The sequence below is a fragment of the Purpureocillium takamizusanense genome, chromosome 1, assembly GCF_022605165.1.
Source record: "Purpureocillium takamizusanense chromosome 1, complete sequence".
NCBI lineage: Eukaryota > Fungi > Ascomycota > Sordariomycetes > Hypocreales > Ophiocordycipitaceae > Purpureocillium > Purpureocillium takamizusanense.
The window spans coordinates 690,990-708,357 of record NC_063068.1 but is presented as its reverse complement, the minus strand read 5'-3'; the positions used below and the strand labels follow the sequence as shown (position 1 = coordinate 708,357).

The following is a 17,368-nucleotide window of genomic DNA, read 5'->3' as shown; positions in this document are numbered from 1 at the left end:
CACCGCCGGTCCTTCCATCCATCCACCCACCCCCGCCCGCCAACGTTTATACGTAGATCGCCATCGTCCGTCCATCCATCCATCCATCCCTCAAAGTGCCTCCTCCTCCTCCTCCTCCCCCTCCCCAATAGGGCAAGTCAAGTCCCCCCAAGCCCCAAAAGTGCTGCTGCTGCCCAGGGTTCAACCTGCACACTACAACCTTGGAATCTCTCCCTTCCTTCCTTCCTTTCTTCTACTAATTTACTCTGTGCATACATACTCATACTCCGCACGTAGCATCGCAAATGCCCGCAGGATCTACTCTGCAGCAGCGGCACCCATCAGCCATCCATCCATCCATCCATCTTCCATGCCGTTTCATAAAAGGGAAATAAAGGAAATCAGGCAGGATCCTGCCCATCCTCCGACCCTCTCACATCCTGCTCCAGGCCAACGAGCTGACAGTCAGGTGCCATTATGTCGACTCACACGGATTAAACGCTTCGCGAGCCTTATCCCTGCTGTGGTAGTACGTAGCATAGTCGAAGAGGGAAGCAGGCAAGTCCAGTGGTGTCTTTTGCCTTGCTCTGGAAAGCTTGGGTAGCTGTGTATGTACCACGCCCTAGGGCTCCGTCCGACGTTTTGCGTCCAACGTGCATATGCATAACTACATATACCTACGGCCTGCAGATCAGATTGGCATCTCTCGACCAGGTGTCTGGTACGCACGTAGGGCACAAGAGTCTTCCCGCGGTCGGTCACAGTAGGCGCAGCCGTTCATGTACCCCCTCGACAGCTTCTGACCCATGGTTGTAGACCGCCATTGAACTGCCTGGTTAGGCCTTCGGCAAGTGGTAACATCGAATCTCCTTTCGACGCCACAGTAACTAGACCAATGCCACTACATGTGAGATACAGAGTGTGATTGTGCTCTCCGGGTATTGTACCAGTAGCGTACCCCATCATTGCTCCAACCGTGATCCAGCCCCGTCCGTCGCGTTACACATGGCAGCAGCTTTCGGGGACTTTTTCGCGTCTGGGCCTTCGGGGGCCTCCCAATTGACTGATGACGGGAAAAACGCTCATGGCTTGCCCGACAAGAGGCGGCACGCGCGTTTCATTCAGCTGGTCATCCAAGTTGGCCAGCATTCTACTCTAGAAAAATCGTCCCAGTATACCCAAAGCTATATGTATAGGTAAAATGTAACCGGAATATACCAACAACGTAGCTAGAGCACCAAGGTGCCAGAGACGTAGTATCCACAGTCTGAACCAAAACGCTCTCCCTCCCCTGCTCGCCGCCAGGACGCACGCGCCAGTCTAAGTGCACCTCTCATCAAAAGGCCAAGCAAGCAAACGAACAAAATGCGCACAACTGCCGGGCTGGCGTCCGCCTCAGCCCCTGCATACGCCACCGGGCCCGCCCCGCGACAGGGAGCGGCCAAGGCAAAAAAAAAAAAAAAAAAAACCATCGCTCAAAGTGTGTAGAGAAAGTCCGGCCGCTTGTCGCCGAGCATATTGATCTCCGCCTCCGTCTTGCCCTGGACCCAGTGGTCCCGCTCGCCGTTGAGACGCTTCTTGTTCTCGCGCCGCAGCATCGTCCACATCAGCAGGCTGCCGCCAAACATGCAGACAAACAGGTAGGCCGTGACGGTGCCGTGGCCGGTAAAGTAGCGGGGCGGGTCCCGGTAGATGTTGCTGCTCACGACTCCATTGAGGTTGCCCCAGCCAATGACGAAGCCGAGCACGATGCCGCGCTTGTACACGCCCTCGACGTTGTTGGCGATCCACGCAATGGTGAGGGAGATGCTAGGGTAGATGCCGCAGGCGCCGAGGAAGGTGCCAGCGTATTGCACCGCGGGGTTCGTCGTGGCCATGAGCATGATGAAGCCGATGATGCCGACGAGGGCGCAGGCCATGTTGTAGACGCCACGCTTCTTGGTCCGGTCCGAGGCGAAGCCAACGACGACGGTCAGGATGGCGGCAATGGCGTAGGGCGGCACGCTCAGGAGCTGGTTCTTGATGATGTGCGTCTTGTCGGTGAAGCTCATGGACTGGATGATGCTGGGCAGGAAGGTGCTGAAGGCGTAGAGTGGCATGAGGGGGCCCATGTAGATGAGCATTCCGGCGTACGTCTTCCAGTCCTTGAAGGCGGCCCAGAGGTACTCAATCTTGAACTCCTCGTGCTCGGCCGAGTGCTGGCCGTCGCGCCTAAGGCGGAGGATGACGCGGGCCCGGTCTTCCTTGGAGAGGAACTTGGCCTCGTCGGGGAAGTCGTGCACCATGAAGAAGGAGATGAAGGCGATGACGATGGTGAGGGCGCCCTCGATGATGAAGATCCAGGCCCAGCCCTCGAGACCGCCCAGGCCATTCATGTTCTGGATGGCCGCAGCGAGCAGGCCGCCGAACGAGCCGGCGACGGCGGCTGCTGAGAAGAAGATGGCGGCGCGGACGCCGAACTCGTCACGTCGGTACCAACACGACAGATAGTAGTTGATGCCGGGAAACAGGCCGGCCTCGCAGACGCCGAGGAACCATCTGGCGGCCATGAGGCCGGACCAGTTCTTTACGAAGCCCATGCCCAGCATGCAGGCGCCCCAGAGGACCCTTTTTTGTTTTGCGTACAGCGTCAGCAGGAACCGCTGCTGCAAGGCAAGGGCCAGACTACCTAGACATGTGTGGGCGGAGTGAGTGACTTACATGATGGTGGGGATGAAGATGGAAGGCCGAAACTTTTTGAGGAGAAAGTTGCACAGAGCCTCGAAAACGGCGTACGAGACGAAGAAGATGGTCAAGGTGGAATTGAACCTGTCGGGTTCCTTCTTGATGTCGATGCCAATGGCGGCGGGCAGGTCGGCAATCTTGGCGTTGCCGATGTTTGTCCTGTCGAGGAAGCAAATGAGGTACAGCAGCGAGAGCTGGTTACATTTGCCGGACACAAAAGGGTCAGTCTTTCCCGACGACGCAAACAACCGGCGGGGGGTCGTATGTCATGGCGGGGAGAGGGCCCGGGCCAGACGAAAGAAGACAAGACGAGACGAGACCAAGGGGGAGGGGGAGGTGTGAAGGACATACCCACGGGATGAGCTGGAGGTCGAGCTTCCACAGCAGCTTGCGCTCCTGGTGTTGCATCATGTCAGCGTCCCGCGCTTGTGCGGCACCGAGAGAAGCACAAGACGGTCTCTCGGTGCGAGGGCGCGGCCATGACACTCACGGCAGCCTTTCTCTCCTCCTCTGACAGGCCCGCATCGGGGTCGACAATGTTGTCGATGTCCGAGCTGGACGAGTTGTCGCCGACACCGTTGTCGACGGCGCTCTTTTCAGTGTCGATGGTCATTATGGCGGCAAGAGTGGGTTCCGCCTCTGAGGATTAGGGAGGGGGTAGATCAAGGACTGGAGCAAAAAGGAACGTGCCGCTAGAAGGACGCGAGTTGTTGACAGACGGAACGATTGTCTCTGTTTTTTTTTTATTTCCTGAGAAAACTCGAGGTGTGTAAGAAGTACGTAGGTATGATACAAGAATCTGGCAGTGCGGAGAAAGCGGGCAGAGAGAGTCGTCCGACCGCGACGGGTATTGGTCTGAGACAAAGGCGGCGATGGCGTCCTCGTGCAGAATCTGGTCCGCAGGAGGAGGAGGAGTAGCAGTAGCAGCAGCAGCAGCGCCGGCGATGACGACGAAATGGAACAGTTTTCACGGAAGAGAATCGACCGTCGATGGGGAGCAGCCGGGAAGATTCGAGGCTATTTAGTACAAAGTACTAAGATGGAGAGGGCACGAGGAACAGATGGTAAAGTAGAAACCAAATTATTTAACCTGGTCTGGCCTGGCTTCTGGCTCGGAGGGGGGGGAGGGGAGGGAGGATGCAACGGCGACCTACGCAGGCAGGGTGGCACTGGCCGCCGGATGCGCTGCGTCGCCTCGGCCTGGCCTGGCCTGGCCTGGTCCTGGCCTGGAGTTTGGGCATCCCGGGCGAGCCTCCAGTGTCTGCCAGTCTGTCAGTTCAGTTCCAGGGGAGGGCAGGGCATGGCAGGGTTCTAGCAGGCAGCCCAGGCAGGGTAGCAGTCGTCGTGGGTACTTGCGCTGTACAAGCCTAGTACGTACTGACCGAGCCGTCGTGGTCGGATTGCGACTGCGACTGCGACGCCTCCCTCCCTCACATCACCATCCTCGTCGCCGGGTGTGTGTGCGTATAATGATGCGCGCGCGCGCGTGTGTGTGTGTGTGTGTGTCTGTTGGTCCCAAAGCCGGGCCAGCCTTGCTCCATCCATCCCGGGCGGAACTGAGCCCCCCCGCGACGACTCCTTGTCGCCTGGCATGCCTGACAAGGATGAGGGGCATGGGCAAGATGGGGAACCTCCCCCAGCCCAAGGGGGTAGGGGATGTTGTTGCTGGCCGGTACGGTACGGTACGTAGTGCGTTGGCTGCGCTGGATCTTCCAGGGGTGGTGGCAGCCCCCCCGGACGGCAGCTAAGCCCCGGACGGCCGACTGTCGACGCAAATGCGGGTGAAGGCGAGGAGCGCAGGAGAGGCAAGGAAGGCGATGGATGCAGTGGACAAAGGAGAATCCATTCAATGCATCCACAAGCGGAGCGGGCTTTTGTTGCTCCACAGCCGGTGGAGCAGATCGGCGGCGCCAAAAGCCTCGTCCCCATTTCCCCCGGTGCCCCAATGGATGTACTACACAACACCACCAAGCGGTCGACAGAATAAGCGGCGAAAATCAAGCCTAGCTTCTTGGGAAAATGCCTGCTCAACAAGGGTCAGGTACGGTACGTGAGTGAGGGAGCATTGCGCGCGGCTGACGTTACTGCTGAAAGCTAAGGGAGAAGCTCGCAAAGAAGCATAAATCGAACAAACACTGTACTAGCCAACTCTATCATACACATTACACGCATCCTCCGAAGTAACGCACATACTTTGTCCTTGCTGCAAGCATCATTCGTGCAGCCGTCGTCTGTAACCTGTCCTGGTTCTGCCGTCGCTGCTGCGCTCGTCTCCGCGCTCATCAGTTCTCATGGCCCAGCGAAGGCCCTCCATTCCATCCCGCCCAGGAAGTCCCAAGACCGACCTCATGCGCGGCCGCGGCGCCGTAACCAAGCATCCGTCGCGCTCCATCTCGCCATGTCGGGGGTTGTAAAATGCCCATACAGCCCTGCAACCATCTCGCGCTGCATATACCACCGCCACGAGCTGCATCCAACCCGATCTTGATGCCGTGCCCACCCGTCGTCACGGGCATTTCTTTGGTTTCTGTTCCCCCCGAATCCCCCCCGCTTCCCCCTCATCCTCCTCGGCCCGCCTCAGACGGGATACACATGCTGCCGTACGCACTCGCATTTCCAATAGGACTTGCATTCGTCTAGATGCCCGCTGCCGTCCGCGTGGTAGTATGTCCCGGCGCCGTCGCACGCGGCCGGCGCCTGCAGGCAGTAGGCCGGCGCCTCGTCCCCCGCGGCGGCGCAGCGTGTCTTCCACGTGTGTAGCCGGGGCTCGAGGGTGTTCATCCCGCGGGGTTCGCTTCGCCCCGAGATGACGCTGTCGGGGACGGCTTTGCTCGTGAGCGTGGCGGCCGAGGCGATGCGGGTCGTCAGCACGCCTCCGAGCGCGGCGACGCCAAGTCGTGAGAGCTGCATGGTGGCGTGCACAGAGCGATGGAACGTCGTCGTCGTGAGATGCAAGGTTCAAGATTCTCTGGTGTTGTCGAGTTTTGGAGTTTTTGATGTCGGCGAGGGGGCGGCCATGCTTTCTTACACTTGTTTGATGGAAAGGCAAAGACCGCGTCTCTCCCCCTCGGGCAACGCATGATACGTAACAGGGACGTTGACATTTGTCACGAGAACACTCATACTGCCTCTTCCGCCGTCGTCAACGGCCCGGTTTTACACATCTTCACGTAAAATTCTGGGCGTCGCAAGAGATGCCTTGTGCGCCCAGCTGCCCCCATCGCTCGGCGCCCCCAGCAGCGAGCAGGGTATCCGCGCCGCCACGTGCGATGCCTCTGCTCTCGCCCCTCCGCCGCGCGAAGCCTCAGCACCATCTGCTTGGCGTCCAGTGCAGTGCAGATGAGTCCGTACGTACTGCCGCACAGGCGACGCCCGATAAGCGAGCGCTCGCCTGGAACAACCACGACCGGTAGCCGAGTCGCTGCGTTGAGGGGGGAGGGGAGGCGCTCGTCTAGAGCAGGCGCCGTCGACTCTAAGGGCATGTCCACTCGAGCAAGGCCATTGCAGATAGTACCGCCATGGTACGCCGCAGCTACTTGTGCGTTGTCAGCGGGCAACGTCGAGCATCAGGAGGCTGCAGCGGCCGTGTGCCATGGCAGTGTCCCTCCTGCTTTGTTCCTTTGTTGTAGTTGGCTGTCAGTTGTGCCAATATGTCGAGGCCAACGGCGTTGCGTAAAGGCAGGCAAGCAAACAGGGGGCTAACGACAACGTTCCACGTTGGCTTTGTCAACGACGCGCAACGGGCACAAGAATAGAAACAACTTATACGTACGCACGTATCATACAACCTACGTAGAGGGGCTGTGCGTGCGCGCGCGCTGCAGCAGCGCTCGGCCCAGAAGACGACGATGAAACAAACACGTAGCGATTTGTCACGACGAAGACGATGATGACGATGCTGAGGCCGCGTCGCCGCCTGAACATGACAACACTTTTGCCCATGTCGATGGCTCGAGCGCGTGGTGGCTCCGCCTCCTAACGACACAACAGTTTGCATGGAGTGCGCGACGCGACCATCAAGGGCCACCAAGGCAGTAGGCATGGACAGCGTATACAGCTACGAAACAACGTACATCAATGAATGACCCTAGTACTACTTCTCAGTTTCCGCACAGAGTATACCCATTCATGGAAACCATCGGACATGTCCGTTCCGTTTTGGTGGCGCGCAGTGGTCTCCCGGCTCGGCGCGGCGGGTTCGCCGTCTCACGACGTCCTCGTCAAGAGCCACTTGCCACCAAGCTAGTAATAAAAACATACAGTACAGTATACATGCACCCAGGGAGCTCGGCCACGCTCACCACTCGCACAGACTGACTGCCCCCTCTTTCCCTCGCACACATGTACGCGGGCACCTGCGCCTTATCCTGGGCTCCCGTCCTGCGGTGACCCCCCCGTCATGGCGTTCAATCCCGTGGTACCTACGGAATAGAGTGCATACTAGCAAGAGGTTGACGTCGGAGAGCACCGGGTTCTCCATCGGAAAGCCCTAGTAGTATTCTCGGGGCAAGAGGGGTCACCAATGATGACTAGTATCCCAATTCGGGGCAAGGAATCATTGGAAACGCGTCAGAAGAAGTGTTGGGCTTGCAGGGTCCCTCTCCGAAGACCATGAAAGAACTGCGCGCGTACGATATGTATGTCAGTAGTATGTACGTAAGGCATGCGGCAGTACTTCATTTCCCAACGCGCGGCGGGTCCATCCACCAATACTATAGGTTTGCACTGGCAAGAAAACGTTGAAGAAGCGACAGAAGGGGCTTTGCTGGACGGACACTCATTGGCTTCCGTCTCGCCAGAAGAAGCCTGTTCAGCCACTGTTTCGTCCAGTGCCGCTGCGCAAGTACCAACAACGGCTCTCGCTATGACCAACTCAACAAACAACACACACACTGCGTCCGCCAATTTTATCTCCATCACAATCACAGCCGGGCCGACAGACAAGACAAGACAAGATACCCTTGCGCCCACTGGACCAACATCACCAACAACATACACCACCAGAACACACCGAAACAGGGATGTCAGGTAAGGGGAAACCCCTCTTGACTCGCATGCCTGGAGCCTGGTCCCCTAACGTTCCGTTCCGCCACTGATGAGGGGCGGGCGGCCAGCCGTCCGTTCTAGAAACTCCCGTCCTCGTCAGCAGCAGCAGCAGCAGCAGCAGCGGAGAAGTGACACTGTTGTTGAAGTAGCACGACGACATGACTGGGCAGACGCACGCCCGGACCAAAAAAAGACGGGCGAGCGGCGAGACGCAACAGACGTCCAACAGCGTCAACCTCATTAATGCCGCGGGCCCGTACATGGCACGCATGCATGCATGCATGTATGCATAGGCAGGGCATACGTACAGCACCACGCACCGCACTCCGTGCTGGTTGAATGCCGCTTGGCTTCTCGCCTTTGCTGGACGGGGAAAAAAATACACCCAAGGGGGCGGCATGTCACGCACAAAGACAACGCAGGCCTCGAGGCTAACTAAGCCCTTGGCAAGTACATTAATTGCACAACATGTGTAGGTGCCTTGGGGTGCGTAGCACTATTGACGGGTGCCAGCCAGCCAGCTCCCGCCATCCCTGCCATCACGGACAAAAGTCCGGAACACTCGCCATGCCGCCACTATCATCGTCAACCAGCATCATCACCATCGCCACTACAGTATCCAAAGGCACAAAGTCACCAGGCAAAATAAGCCGCCACCGCAGCGCCAAGTCGGGTCCCCGCACAGCTCCCATGGACCATCCCCACTACAGCCAGCGCCGCCCATCATCTTCATCGGCATCGGGACTGTATCTACTTCTCCGTAGGTATGTAGCACGGTATTAGCCGGCAGGCCACAGGTTCAGCCAAGCCCAACCCAAGGCGCGGCGGGGGAAAGACACCTCCCATAACGAAAACGACATCCACATCCAAAGACGGGAAGCAGTCCGCCCCCATCCCAACCCCATCTGTCTGCCCCAGCCATGCACGCGAAAGCCCCGCGCGAATCTCACGACCCCTTCTTGGTTTCTTACCTGTTTCGACTTCGACTTCGCCAGCCCGTCTGTAAGTGTGGGTGTGGGTGTGGGAATTTTATTCCGCGAACCGAAGGAAGGCCTCAGAGTCGTCTTTAGGATATGGCCGTGACCTGCGTGACCAGCTCCCTCCCTCCCCCAAGGGCTTACGGAGAGTGGGGACGATCTGACTGTCGGCTCTTGATTGAGTCTTGGCCGTTTACAGTTGCCAGTGCGGAGGCGGGGATGGGTAGAGACTAGAGAGAGAGGGGCAGCGGATAACTACATGCCTCTCCTTCCCCTCCCCTCTCTCTCCCGTCCAGGAACTAAGTTACTACGTAAAAGTCAAGTTACCGAGCCATGTGGGGGGAACATCAAACATGAACACCCCCTCAGAATCATCATCGATCAGCCCGGCCTGTGCTTCGGGAGACGCGGGGGAGAGGGGAGGGATAACATGCCCCATCTGCTCATCGCATCCATCTATCCGCAGCACTACTCCTAAACGCTCCAGTTCCCCCGTCATCAACATGATTCCGTCTGCCATGGTAGTGGTGGTGGCGGCGATGATGCTGTATCCACCCGCGACTCTCCTCGCGCGCCCGCACCGCAACACCAGGCACGCATGTACACGACATGTACCCATGCTCGTGCGGGGAAGTGTCCGCACGGGGGAAGAATTAGAAGCCACACACAGAAGCGCGAGGACGTAACCAAAATTTGTTTGTAACATGATTCCAAGAGGGCACGCACTGCACTTCCACACGGTTCCTTTCCCCCGCTGCCGGACTGGTTGACGATGTGCCCGTCCCGGACGTCCCGCTCGTCAAGACCACGGTTATGTGAGTCCCGCAAATGCGGACCGAGTTGAAAGATGATTCCGCATCGGTACCACGGGACCGCGCAATGGCATAGTACCAAGAGAGCGGCGATGCTTGATTGCAACGGTCTCACGAAGCGCGAAAGGTAGAAGGGTGTACAGTATAGGGTAGGGCGCTACACGCTCTGAGTATAAGTAGAAAAGTAGAATATATAGGAAGCGCTTCTTACTGACAGTAGGGTCATCCCGTGCCATCTATGCAGCGGAGGATTGCATGCAGTAACAGTGCAGCGAGCCAGATTTGCCTAGCGGACTGTCTCTTCACAGAGTTGCTTGAGGTGGCTACACTGCATATACTGAGAAAATGCTACATCTCTGCATTATAGCAGCGTCTAGCTGGCCCCGCCGGCCCCGCCACGACTTGTGCATGGTCTTTCACTTGGACAGGCCCAATTCGCGGTAAAACGCCTCAGCGCTGGGCTCGCGACCCAAAAACTCCTTCAAAAACTCCATCTCGTCCATGCGGCCGCCCCGCTCCAGCACGGTTCGACGGTACCTGCGACCTTCCTTGCCATCCATGGGGTCCTTTTTGAAGAACGAGTGGAACATGTCGGTGGAAAAGACCTCGGAGTAAAGGTACCCGTAGTAGCCGGCATCGTAGCCGCCAATGTAGTGGCCGATGTTGGCATACCTATTGCCCCATTCACTGTGTTCCGTCAGCATATAATCAGGCACAGGGCTCAAACAGTTGCACTCACAGTCCCTTGCCCTGATCTTCGGGGCCCTTGATGCCGGAAATGTCGTGACGGAGTTGGTTCCACAGGCGACCGACGTTCATAGACTTGATGTCGTCGTGGGACTTGGGGGTGTGGATGGTCATGTCAAAGAGACCGTAGAGAAGCTGCGTCAGGGTCGCAGTCGCCGAGTTGAAGTTCTTCGTCTTGACGAGCCGCTCGACCATGTCGTCAGGGATCAGTGCGCCCGTGTCCCATCTACCCGATAGGGACTTGAGCACGCTCGGGGTCCAACACCAGTTCTCGAGCATTTGCGAGGGCGCCTCAACAAAGTCGTCAACGACAGATGTGCCGTGGAAGTAGCTGTATCGCGTGCGAGCGGCCAGGTCATGGATGCCATGGCCGAGCTCGTGGAAGAGTGTGACTACTTCGTGGTGCTTGAGAAGAGCAGGCTTGGTCGGCGTCGGCTTGCTAAAGTTGCAGACGAGTGCCGTAGCGGGGTAGTTCTTGCTGCCGTCATCCCTGATGTAGCCGGGCTCGAGGTTGAAGTTGGCGTTGTGGCCGTACTTGTTGTCGCGGGGGTGCAGGTCCAGGTACAGGTAGCCGCAGAAACCGCTGCCGGCTTCCTTGTCGTCCCAAACGGTATACACCTTGACCTCCTCGTGCCATACAATATCCTCGGCCTTGCCAGTGGGGCTGAGTCTCGCGCGATCCTCCTCCTTCAGCTCGACGAAAACGAACCCGAAGATTTCCTCGAAAATTCTGAGCATGCCAGCAAAGGTAGAATCGACGGGGAAGTACTGAGAGATCTCGGCTTCGTCGACGCTATACTCCTTTTCCTTCATGACACGCGAGTAATAGGGCACATCCCACATGTACAAGTTGCCGTCGAAAGGGGCGCCACGCTTCTCACAGTCCTCCTTCTTGTACTCGAGCAGGCGGTCCGCCTCCTTGACGCCACCAGGCGCGAGTCGCTCGCGTAAGTCTCCGAGGAACTCGTTGACCTTGGCCGGGGTCTTCGCCATCTTCGACTCAATACGGAGGCTGGCGTGATCGGCGTAGCCTAGCAAGCGGGCGGCTTCGTCGCGCAGGGTTATGATTTCCTGAAACAAGGGCACGTTGTTGGTGCACTGAGAGGTCTGTTAGTCTACCATGACGTGTGACCGCACCATAGGATCGGATATGGACAGACCTTGTTCGCCTCGGCCATGACGTAGGTGCGTCGAGTCTCCTCGTGGACGGCATACTTCATCATGGGGAAGAAGTGGTTATACTTGAAGCTCAGCTTCACCTTGCCCTCGTTCTCACCAGTGCCCTTTTCCAGCTCGTTGACGTCAATGTCATCGGCAGGCACACCCTCGAGCTCCTTTGGGGTGAACCAGATGGCGCCCTTCTCCTCGTTCAGGTTCTTCTGGGCCTGGATGCACAGCTGGCTGAGGCGCTTCTGGATCTCCTTGAACCGGTCACGCTGGGGGCCAGCGGGCAACAGCAGACCGTTGCGGATGTACTTTTGGCGCTCCTTCTCCAGGACGTGCAGAGGTTCGGTCTCGAGCTTCTGGGACTCGCGGGTGCCGTATGCGGCGTCGACGAGCTTAAAGATGTCTTCCCGCATCTTGAGGTCGATCATGAAATCATCGAGAATTTCCTCGGCCTTGTTGGAGGCTTCTCGGAGGGGAGCGTCCGCCGAGACGTGCTGGTAGAAAGTCATGATCCTCTTAGGAGCAGCCGCCTTGTTGTCGTCGAGCAGGATGGGCTCCATGACGTTGGAAAAGGTGGCATTGGAGGGCTGGACCCCGGCAACCACCTTGTCGTAGACACCCTTGGTCGTGTCATTGAGCTTCTTGGTCTCGGCGAGGATGGAGTCGGGCGTGGCCGTGAACACGGGCGGCGCCTGTGGCGGGGTCTGGTACGGCGCCTCTGGCGGGGTATCGTAGTAAGAACTGGCCATGGTGCTCGTCGTCAAGGGCCGCAAGATCGACGGTACCAGTCGCGTTCGAAGAGAGAGATGGCTGACGAAAGAGGCGAGACGAGGGAGTGCACGTTGGGAAGCCAGCGTGGCGGCGAGGGCGAGGACAAGCAGCGAGATGCAGATGAGGGGGAGGGGGTTTAAGAGCCGGAGCCGCCTGTCCAGCTTGGCGGTGCGGAGGCGGGCCGGAACCAGCCAGAGGTGGCGGGAAGGGGGGATGCGGCGCGGGACAAGCTGCAGACGCCGGGACGTGTGGGCAGGCCAGATGGCGGCTAGGCAATGCAGGGAAGGCAAGGCAAGGCAAAGAGAGGATGCTGTAGCGGCAAGAGCGAAACGTGGCTGTGTTGGTGTCTGTGTCCGAGGTGCGTGTGGTGGGCGAGCGAGCTGAACCGACGTAAATGGTTACTAGGGAGTCGTCTCGTGATGATGGTGACGATGCAGGGACCTGCCTGGCGGGGATCTGGTGAAGCTGCCCTGGCCGAGGGGACACCTCAGACTTGCGGCCCGCTGGAGCTCCCTGGTCGGGCAGGTGCCGAAGTGGGGATGGGGCGCCGGGGGGACAACGCGCTGGGCCGTCTGTCGGATGGGGGGCAGGCACTTGGGAGTCGGATACGGTAGCTGCAATTTTCCATGGATTCATCGGTCGAACACCCCGCTTGGCGGCCTTGCTCCTCCTCCCGTCGCGCTGCTTCTGAAGGATGCCATTTACTCCTCGTGCGCTGTGCCTATCTGCAATGTCGACACTGGTACGTAATCGCGTGCCATGTCGGATGGACGGTAGAGCGCCAGCCCAAGGCCCGCCTGCCTCTGCCGCGGAGCATCACCACAAGGTCGCCGTGTTACCCAGCGTACGTGGCGATTGCACAAGTCTTGTTCTGTTTGCTATGGTGCCTCGAGTAGGCCGTGTGTGCCCACCGTGGGCCGTCATGCCATGCCATGTAGATACGTATTCATACACTATCTGTCGGCCCTTTGCTGAGCCTCCGTCGCCGGCTGCTTGCCCACCTGTGTGAGTCGCCAAGGCTCAGTCCCTTTCCTGTACAGGCGCGTAAAGGCTCAAATGTGCACCCAAGTCATAATTAAAAGCAACGCCGTTTCCCGTCCCGCAGATGCATCGTAACCGAGGTGTGTCCGTGTGTTTCCAACCCGTCATCTTCGTCGAAAAGAGATTGCCCACTCGTTGGGGGTCGCTCAGTTGGCGAGGATGGTCCGGACAAGGTCTGCGAACCCACCGCGTCAGCAATGCCCAAGGTTCCCGGTTTCAATAAGCACATCGCGCGCACGAAACTAAAGACGTACCCGTGTAGTTGACCTGGCCGGAGCTCGTGTCGACGGCCTTGAGCAGCTCTTCGACCTCGTCGTCGGTCATCTTCTCGCCGAGGTTGGTCAGGATGTACTTGAGCTGGCCGACGCCGATGAAGCCCGTCATGTCCTTGTCGAAGACCTGGAAGCCGCGGCAGTACTCCTCGGGCTCGCCGGGGTCGCGGAAGCCGCCGGGGCGGTTGAGTATGCGCTGGAACGTCTCGAAGTCGACTGCGCGCATCGCCGCCGCCAAGGGTCAGCCCGTCTGTCCTCCTTTTCTGCGCGCACGACCACCTCCGCGCCGCCCAGGCATGGGCAAAAGGGGGGGGGGGGGCAACTCACAGTCGCTGCCGGCATTCTTCTCGAGGTCCTGGATCTCGGCCAGCGTCGGGTTCTGGCCGCACGCGCGCAGCAGGTCGCCCAAGCTGTCGACCGTGACACGGCCGTTGCCGCGCTTGTCAAACAGCGCAAATGCCTCCTTGTAGTTGGTCGAGGCCTGCGAGTCGTAGTTGTTAGACGCCATCGTTGCGGGTGATGCAGTGAATGTGGTTTTCGTGCGAGAGCGGACAAGAGAGCGCGCACGCGATGTTCAACGAGGAATGTGGATGGGTGATGATGCGGGCAAACGTCGAGGGCGGGCGGCGCTTGGGCGGTAGCAGCAGCAGCAGCAAGCAGCAGAACCGCAGGCGACGGTTCTGACCAAGGAGATGGAAGGGGGCGGTTGCGTCGCTGCGGCGCTGGCTGGCGAATCACGTCGCCGCATCGGACACTCGCGGGGCTCTTTGTTTACTGAGGCGGCGGGTGCTGGGGCAACTCACCATCTTTGTTTCCCCTGGCTTGGTCAGACAGAGGGCGCTAGCGCTCTTTTTGGCCGCTGAGGCTCTTGTGCAACGGCTCTGGACAAGGGCGGTGGTGCGGGAGGGAGGAGGGGGGCCAGCTTGCTCGATGAAGGCGGCAAGACACGACGATGATGGATTTCCTGCTCGGTTTGTGGTGTTGATGCAGGAGGCAGAAAAGGGCCAGGGAGGTCAACAACAACGGTCATGTCCTTTTTTCCTGAGACGCACCCGCCCACTTCCACGGTCCCATCCATGTCACAGGGGGGGGCCCCCTTGGTTCCTCGGTTCTTGGCCCTGACTGCCGGGGCAACGGGCACTTTGTGCATGGCGGCTGGAGAGTGCCGCAACCAATGGTGCTGGGGCGATGGTGTTTTATGCTGCGACCAGGGGGGCTGTGCGGCGTTTTGTGCAAAGCGCGGCGGCCAGCCCCTGTCCTCGTCGCGATGCCTCACCAGAGTCACCGCCTATCACGCTGCGGTGAGCAAAAGACACGGCAATCACAATTTGGAACGGACCAACTGCCACGAGCACACACTAGCGTTAACTACTGAATGGTACGTACGTAAGTGCATTTTCGTATGTGACAGGAATGACAGCAACTCTATCACCCCACCATCGTCACCATCATCTCCTCTTGGCCATGAGGATATACGTGCCCCAGACCGTCTCGACCTCGGCGTCCCTCCACGCCTCGCCCATGGCGCTCCACTGCGGTTCCGACTCGACGATGCGGTCCATCAGCAGGTCCGCCAGGTCGCCGTCCCCACCGTCGGCCCTACTCCGCGCCTCGGGGTGGGCGTCCTTCCAGCCCTGGAACGCGCTGAAGGTGCGGACGTACGCCTCGAGCTGGCCCAGGTTGATGTGCTTGCGCATCCACGCCGTCTCCGCGTCCGGCAGCTGGTCGGCCGCGGCCTCAGGCCCAACGTCGCAGAGCACGCGGCGCACGTCGCGCCACTCGGCGGCCGGGGGCGTCACCTCGCGGAGGAGATTGCGGACCTTGTTGCGGCCGGGCTGCTCCCAGTAGGCGTTCATGCCCTCGACGCCCGGCCCGGCCACGTCGCTGCCGTCGGCGTAGCAGAAGCGGTCGAAGATGCGGTTGGCGCGCGCGTGCCCGACGAGCACGTTGTCCTTGTAGCCCCAAAAGGCGAGCGAGCCGCCCGGCTTGACCACGCGCGCCAGCTCCGGCCAGGCGCGGGCGTAGTCGAACCAGTGCGCCGACTGGCCGGCCACGACCATGTCGACAGATCGGTCGGCCAGGAACGAGAGGTCCTCGGCGCCGCCCTGGCGAAAGGAGACTTTGGGGTCGTCTGTAGTGGATGCGGCCTGCTCGACCATGCCGGCGCTCGGGTCGAGGCCGACGACCCTCGCAAAGCGCGGGCTCATCTCGCGCGCAATGAGGCCATGGCCGCAGCCTAGGTCGAGGAGCGTGCCCTGGTCGGACTGCGCGTGGTGGTACGACAGCACGGTGCGGAACAGGCTCGCGGGATACGACGGCCGCGCCGCCGCATATCCGGCTGCGGAGAAGGTTGCTCTTCTATCGATGGGATGGCCGGCATCAACGAAGATGAAACATGGCGTTGCTGGGAGGGAGGAGACTCACCCAAATAGAGACATGGTGTTTGTTACCGACCCATGGCCCGAGACGTTTGCCTTGCTAGCGATCGCTTCTCAGCTCAACGTCAAGGCGGCGTCGAGCCGATATATAAGCAGATATGCCATTGGCAGGATTGGAAGAAAGCGCAGGCGACGGACGCCATCAACGATGATGAGTGTCCCGGTGCCGTTGTGCCGTCAACTAGTAAAACCAACACGCCTACGTGATAGGACTAGTTGCGAACCCAACTCGGTCGCTGGCACTCGAGTCTCGGCGCCGACGTCGGGGTTGCGCCATGGGGGTCGGAGCAGCGCTGGAGCAGCCTCGGAACCCCGCGTGGACGCCGGCGCATGCCGTCACTGAGCGCCGAGATATAACTAATAATCCGCCGCCACCACTGTCGCTCCACGTGCTGTCTTGTAAGGTATGCTCGACGACGCCGCACAGCATCAATCACCGCGCTGGCCACTGACGATCCGTCCATTGCAAATCAATCACAGCAGTACCCATTGAGCCACAGATCAGACGACATCCGCCGCGCCATCATGGCTACAGAAGCTACCGCGCGCAGGTTCTTCTCCTCGCCCCTCTTTGCCGTCGTAGGGGCAAGCTCCAACCCGGCCAAGTTTGGCCACAAGGGTACGCACGCACGCACGCCATGGTCTTGATCTTTGAGACGCATCTCCATGCCATCCATGCCGACAGAGAGACGCCGCCGACCAGAGCTGCTGACACTCCAAGTACAGTGCACGCGTGGTACCTCGACCGCGGCCTCAACGTGACGCCCATCAACCCGGGCTCGCCAAGCGTCAGCGTCGGAGGCAAGGACTACGCCACGGCGCCCAACCTGTCTGCGCTGCCCGAACCCAAGACGACGTCCGTGTCCATCATCACCGCCCCCGCCGTGACCCTCGGCGTGCTGGAAGAGGCCAAGAAGCTGGGCATCCCCGGCGTCTGGCTGCAGCCCGGCACCTTTGACGACGCCGTGCTCAAGTCGGCGCTCGCGGACGGGGCCTTTGAGGCGGTCGTCTACGGCGACGGCGGCCGCGGCCACGAGGGCTGGTGCGTGCTCGTCGACGGGGACAAGGCGTTGCGGGAGGCAGAGAAGCTGTGACGGCGAGGGGAGGAGCTGTGAGGCAGGCTGGGACAGACCGTGAGTCCCGGATCAAACCGGTACAATATGAGGCGCAACAAAGCACAGTCCGTTGAGGTAGATGGAGAGCGATGCTTGGGACGGCCCGGCACATGCGAGATGGGCACGGCAAAGAAATTGAATTACAAAAGTTGTACCAAAATTCAAAGTATCTGAGCAAATTAGACAACCGATACGAATTCCCAGCCTGCTCTCAAAGCGCAGAGGGCAACTCGACAGATGGGATGGGAATGCATGCTTGCTGACTGGCCGTGAGTGAGC

The 17,368-nt window shown here is 59.6% G+C and overlaps 6 protein-coding genes across 7 annotated transcripts; 1 reads left to right on the top strand and 5 right to left on the bottom strand.

Annotated features, from left to right (window-relative positions):
* Positions 1 to 1,072: 1,072 nt before the first annotated feature.
* Positions 1,073 to 3,773, bottom strand: JDV02_000239 (uncharacterized protein). Its single transcript, XM_047981021.1, has 4 exons — positions 3,194 to 3,773; positions 3,055 to 3,099; positions 2,680 to 2,897; positions 1,073 to 2,586 (listed from the first exon to the last, which is right to left on the bottom strand). Exons 1-4 carry the CDS (start codon positions 3,314 to 3,316, stop codon positions 1,455 to 1,457), a joined length of 1,518 nt encoding a protein of 505 aa, XP_047836979.1. The 5' UTR covers positions 3,317 to 3,773; the 3' UTR covers positions 1,073 to 1,454.
* Positions 3,774 to 5,280: 1,507 nt separating this feature from the next.
* JDV02_000238 (uncharacterized protein) lies at positions 5,281 to 5,613 on the bottom strand (the record flags this gene model as incomplete). The annotated part of the gene is made up of 1 exon (XM_047981020.1): positions 5,281 to 5,613. One exon carries the CDS (start codon positions 5,611 to 5,613, stop codon positions 5,281 to 5,283), a length of 333 nt encoding a protein of 110 aa, XP_047836978.1.
* A 4,150-nt stretch (positions 5,614 to 9,763) lies between these two features.
* Positions 9,764 to 12,493, bottom strand: PRD1 (Saccharolysin). The gene is made up of 3 exons (XM_047981019.1): positions 11,446 to 12,493; positions 10,278 to 11,383; positions 9,764 to 10,225 (listed from the first exon to the last, which is right to left on the bottom strand). The coding sequence occupies exons 1-3, from the start codon at positions 12,199 to 12,201 to the stop codon at positions 9,955 to 9,957; spliced, it is 2,133 nt and encodes a 710-aa protein (XP_047836977.1). The 5' UTR covers positions 12,202 to 12,493; the 3' UTR covers positions 9,764 to 9,954.
* Positions 12,494 to 13,013: 520 nt separating this feature from the next.
* cdc4 (myosin II light chain) lies at positions 13,014 to 14,549 on the bottom strand. The gene is made up of 4 exons (XM_047981018.1): positions 14,340 to 14,549; positions 13,864 to 14,017; positions 13,519 to 13,752; positions 13,014 to 13,439 (listed from the first exon to the last, which is right to left on the bottom strand). The coding sequence occupies exons 1-4, from the start codon at positions 14,340 to 14,342 to the stop codon at positions 13,411 to 13,413; spliced, it is 420 nt and encodes a 139-aa protein (XP_047836976.1). The 5' UTR covers positions 14,343 to 14,549; the 3' UTR covers positions 13,014 to 13,410.
* Positions 14,550 to 14,882: 333 nt separating this feature from the next.
* TMT1 (Trans-aconitate 3-methyltransferase) lies at positions 14,883 to 16,177 on the bottom strand. 2 transcript variants are annotated; one of them, XM_047981016.1, is made up of 2 exons: positions 15,961 to 16,177; positions 14,883 to 15,894 (listed from the first exon to the last, which is right to left on the bottom strand). In XM_047981016.1, exons 1-2 carry the CDS (start codon positions 15,972 to 15,974, stop codon positions 14,985 to 14,987), a joined length of 924 nt encoding a protein of 307 aa, XP_047836974.1. In that variant the 5' UTR covers positions 15,975 to 16,177; the 3' UTR covers positions 14,883 to 14,984. The 2 variants fall into 2 exon arrangements, with proteins under 2 accessions (XP_047836974.1, XP_047836975.1); XM_047981017.1 differs by having other exon boundaries at positions 14,883 to 16,177.
* Positions 16,178 to 16,381: 204 nt separating this feature from the next.
* Positions 16,382 to 17,282, top strand: JDV02_000234 (uncharacterized protein). The gene is made up of 2 exons (XM_047981015.1): positions 16,382 to 16,593; positions 16,701 to 17,282. The coding sequence occupies exons 1-2, from the start codon at positions 16,500 to 16,502 to the stop codon at positions 17,066 to 17,068; spliced, it is 462 nt and encodes a 153-aa protein (XP_047836973.1). The 5' UTR covers positions 16,382 to 16,499; the 3' UTR covers positions 17,069 to 17,282.
* Positions 17,283 to 17,368: the final 86 nt, after the last annotated feature.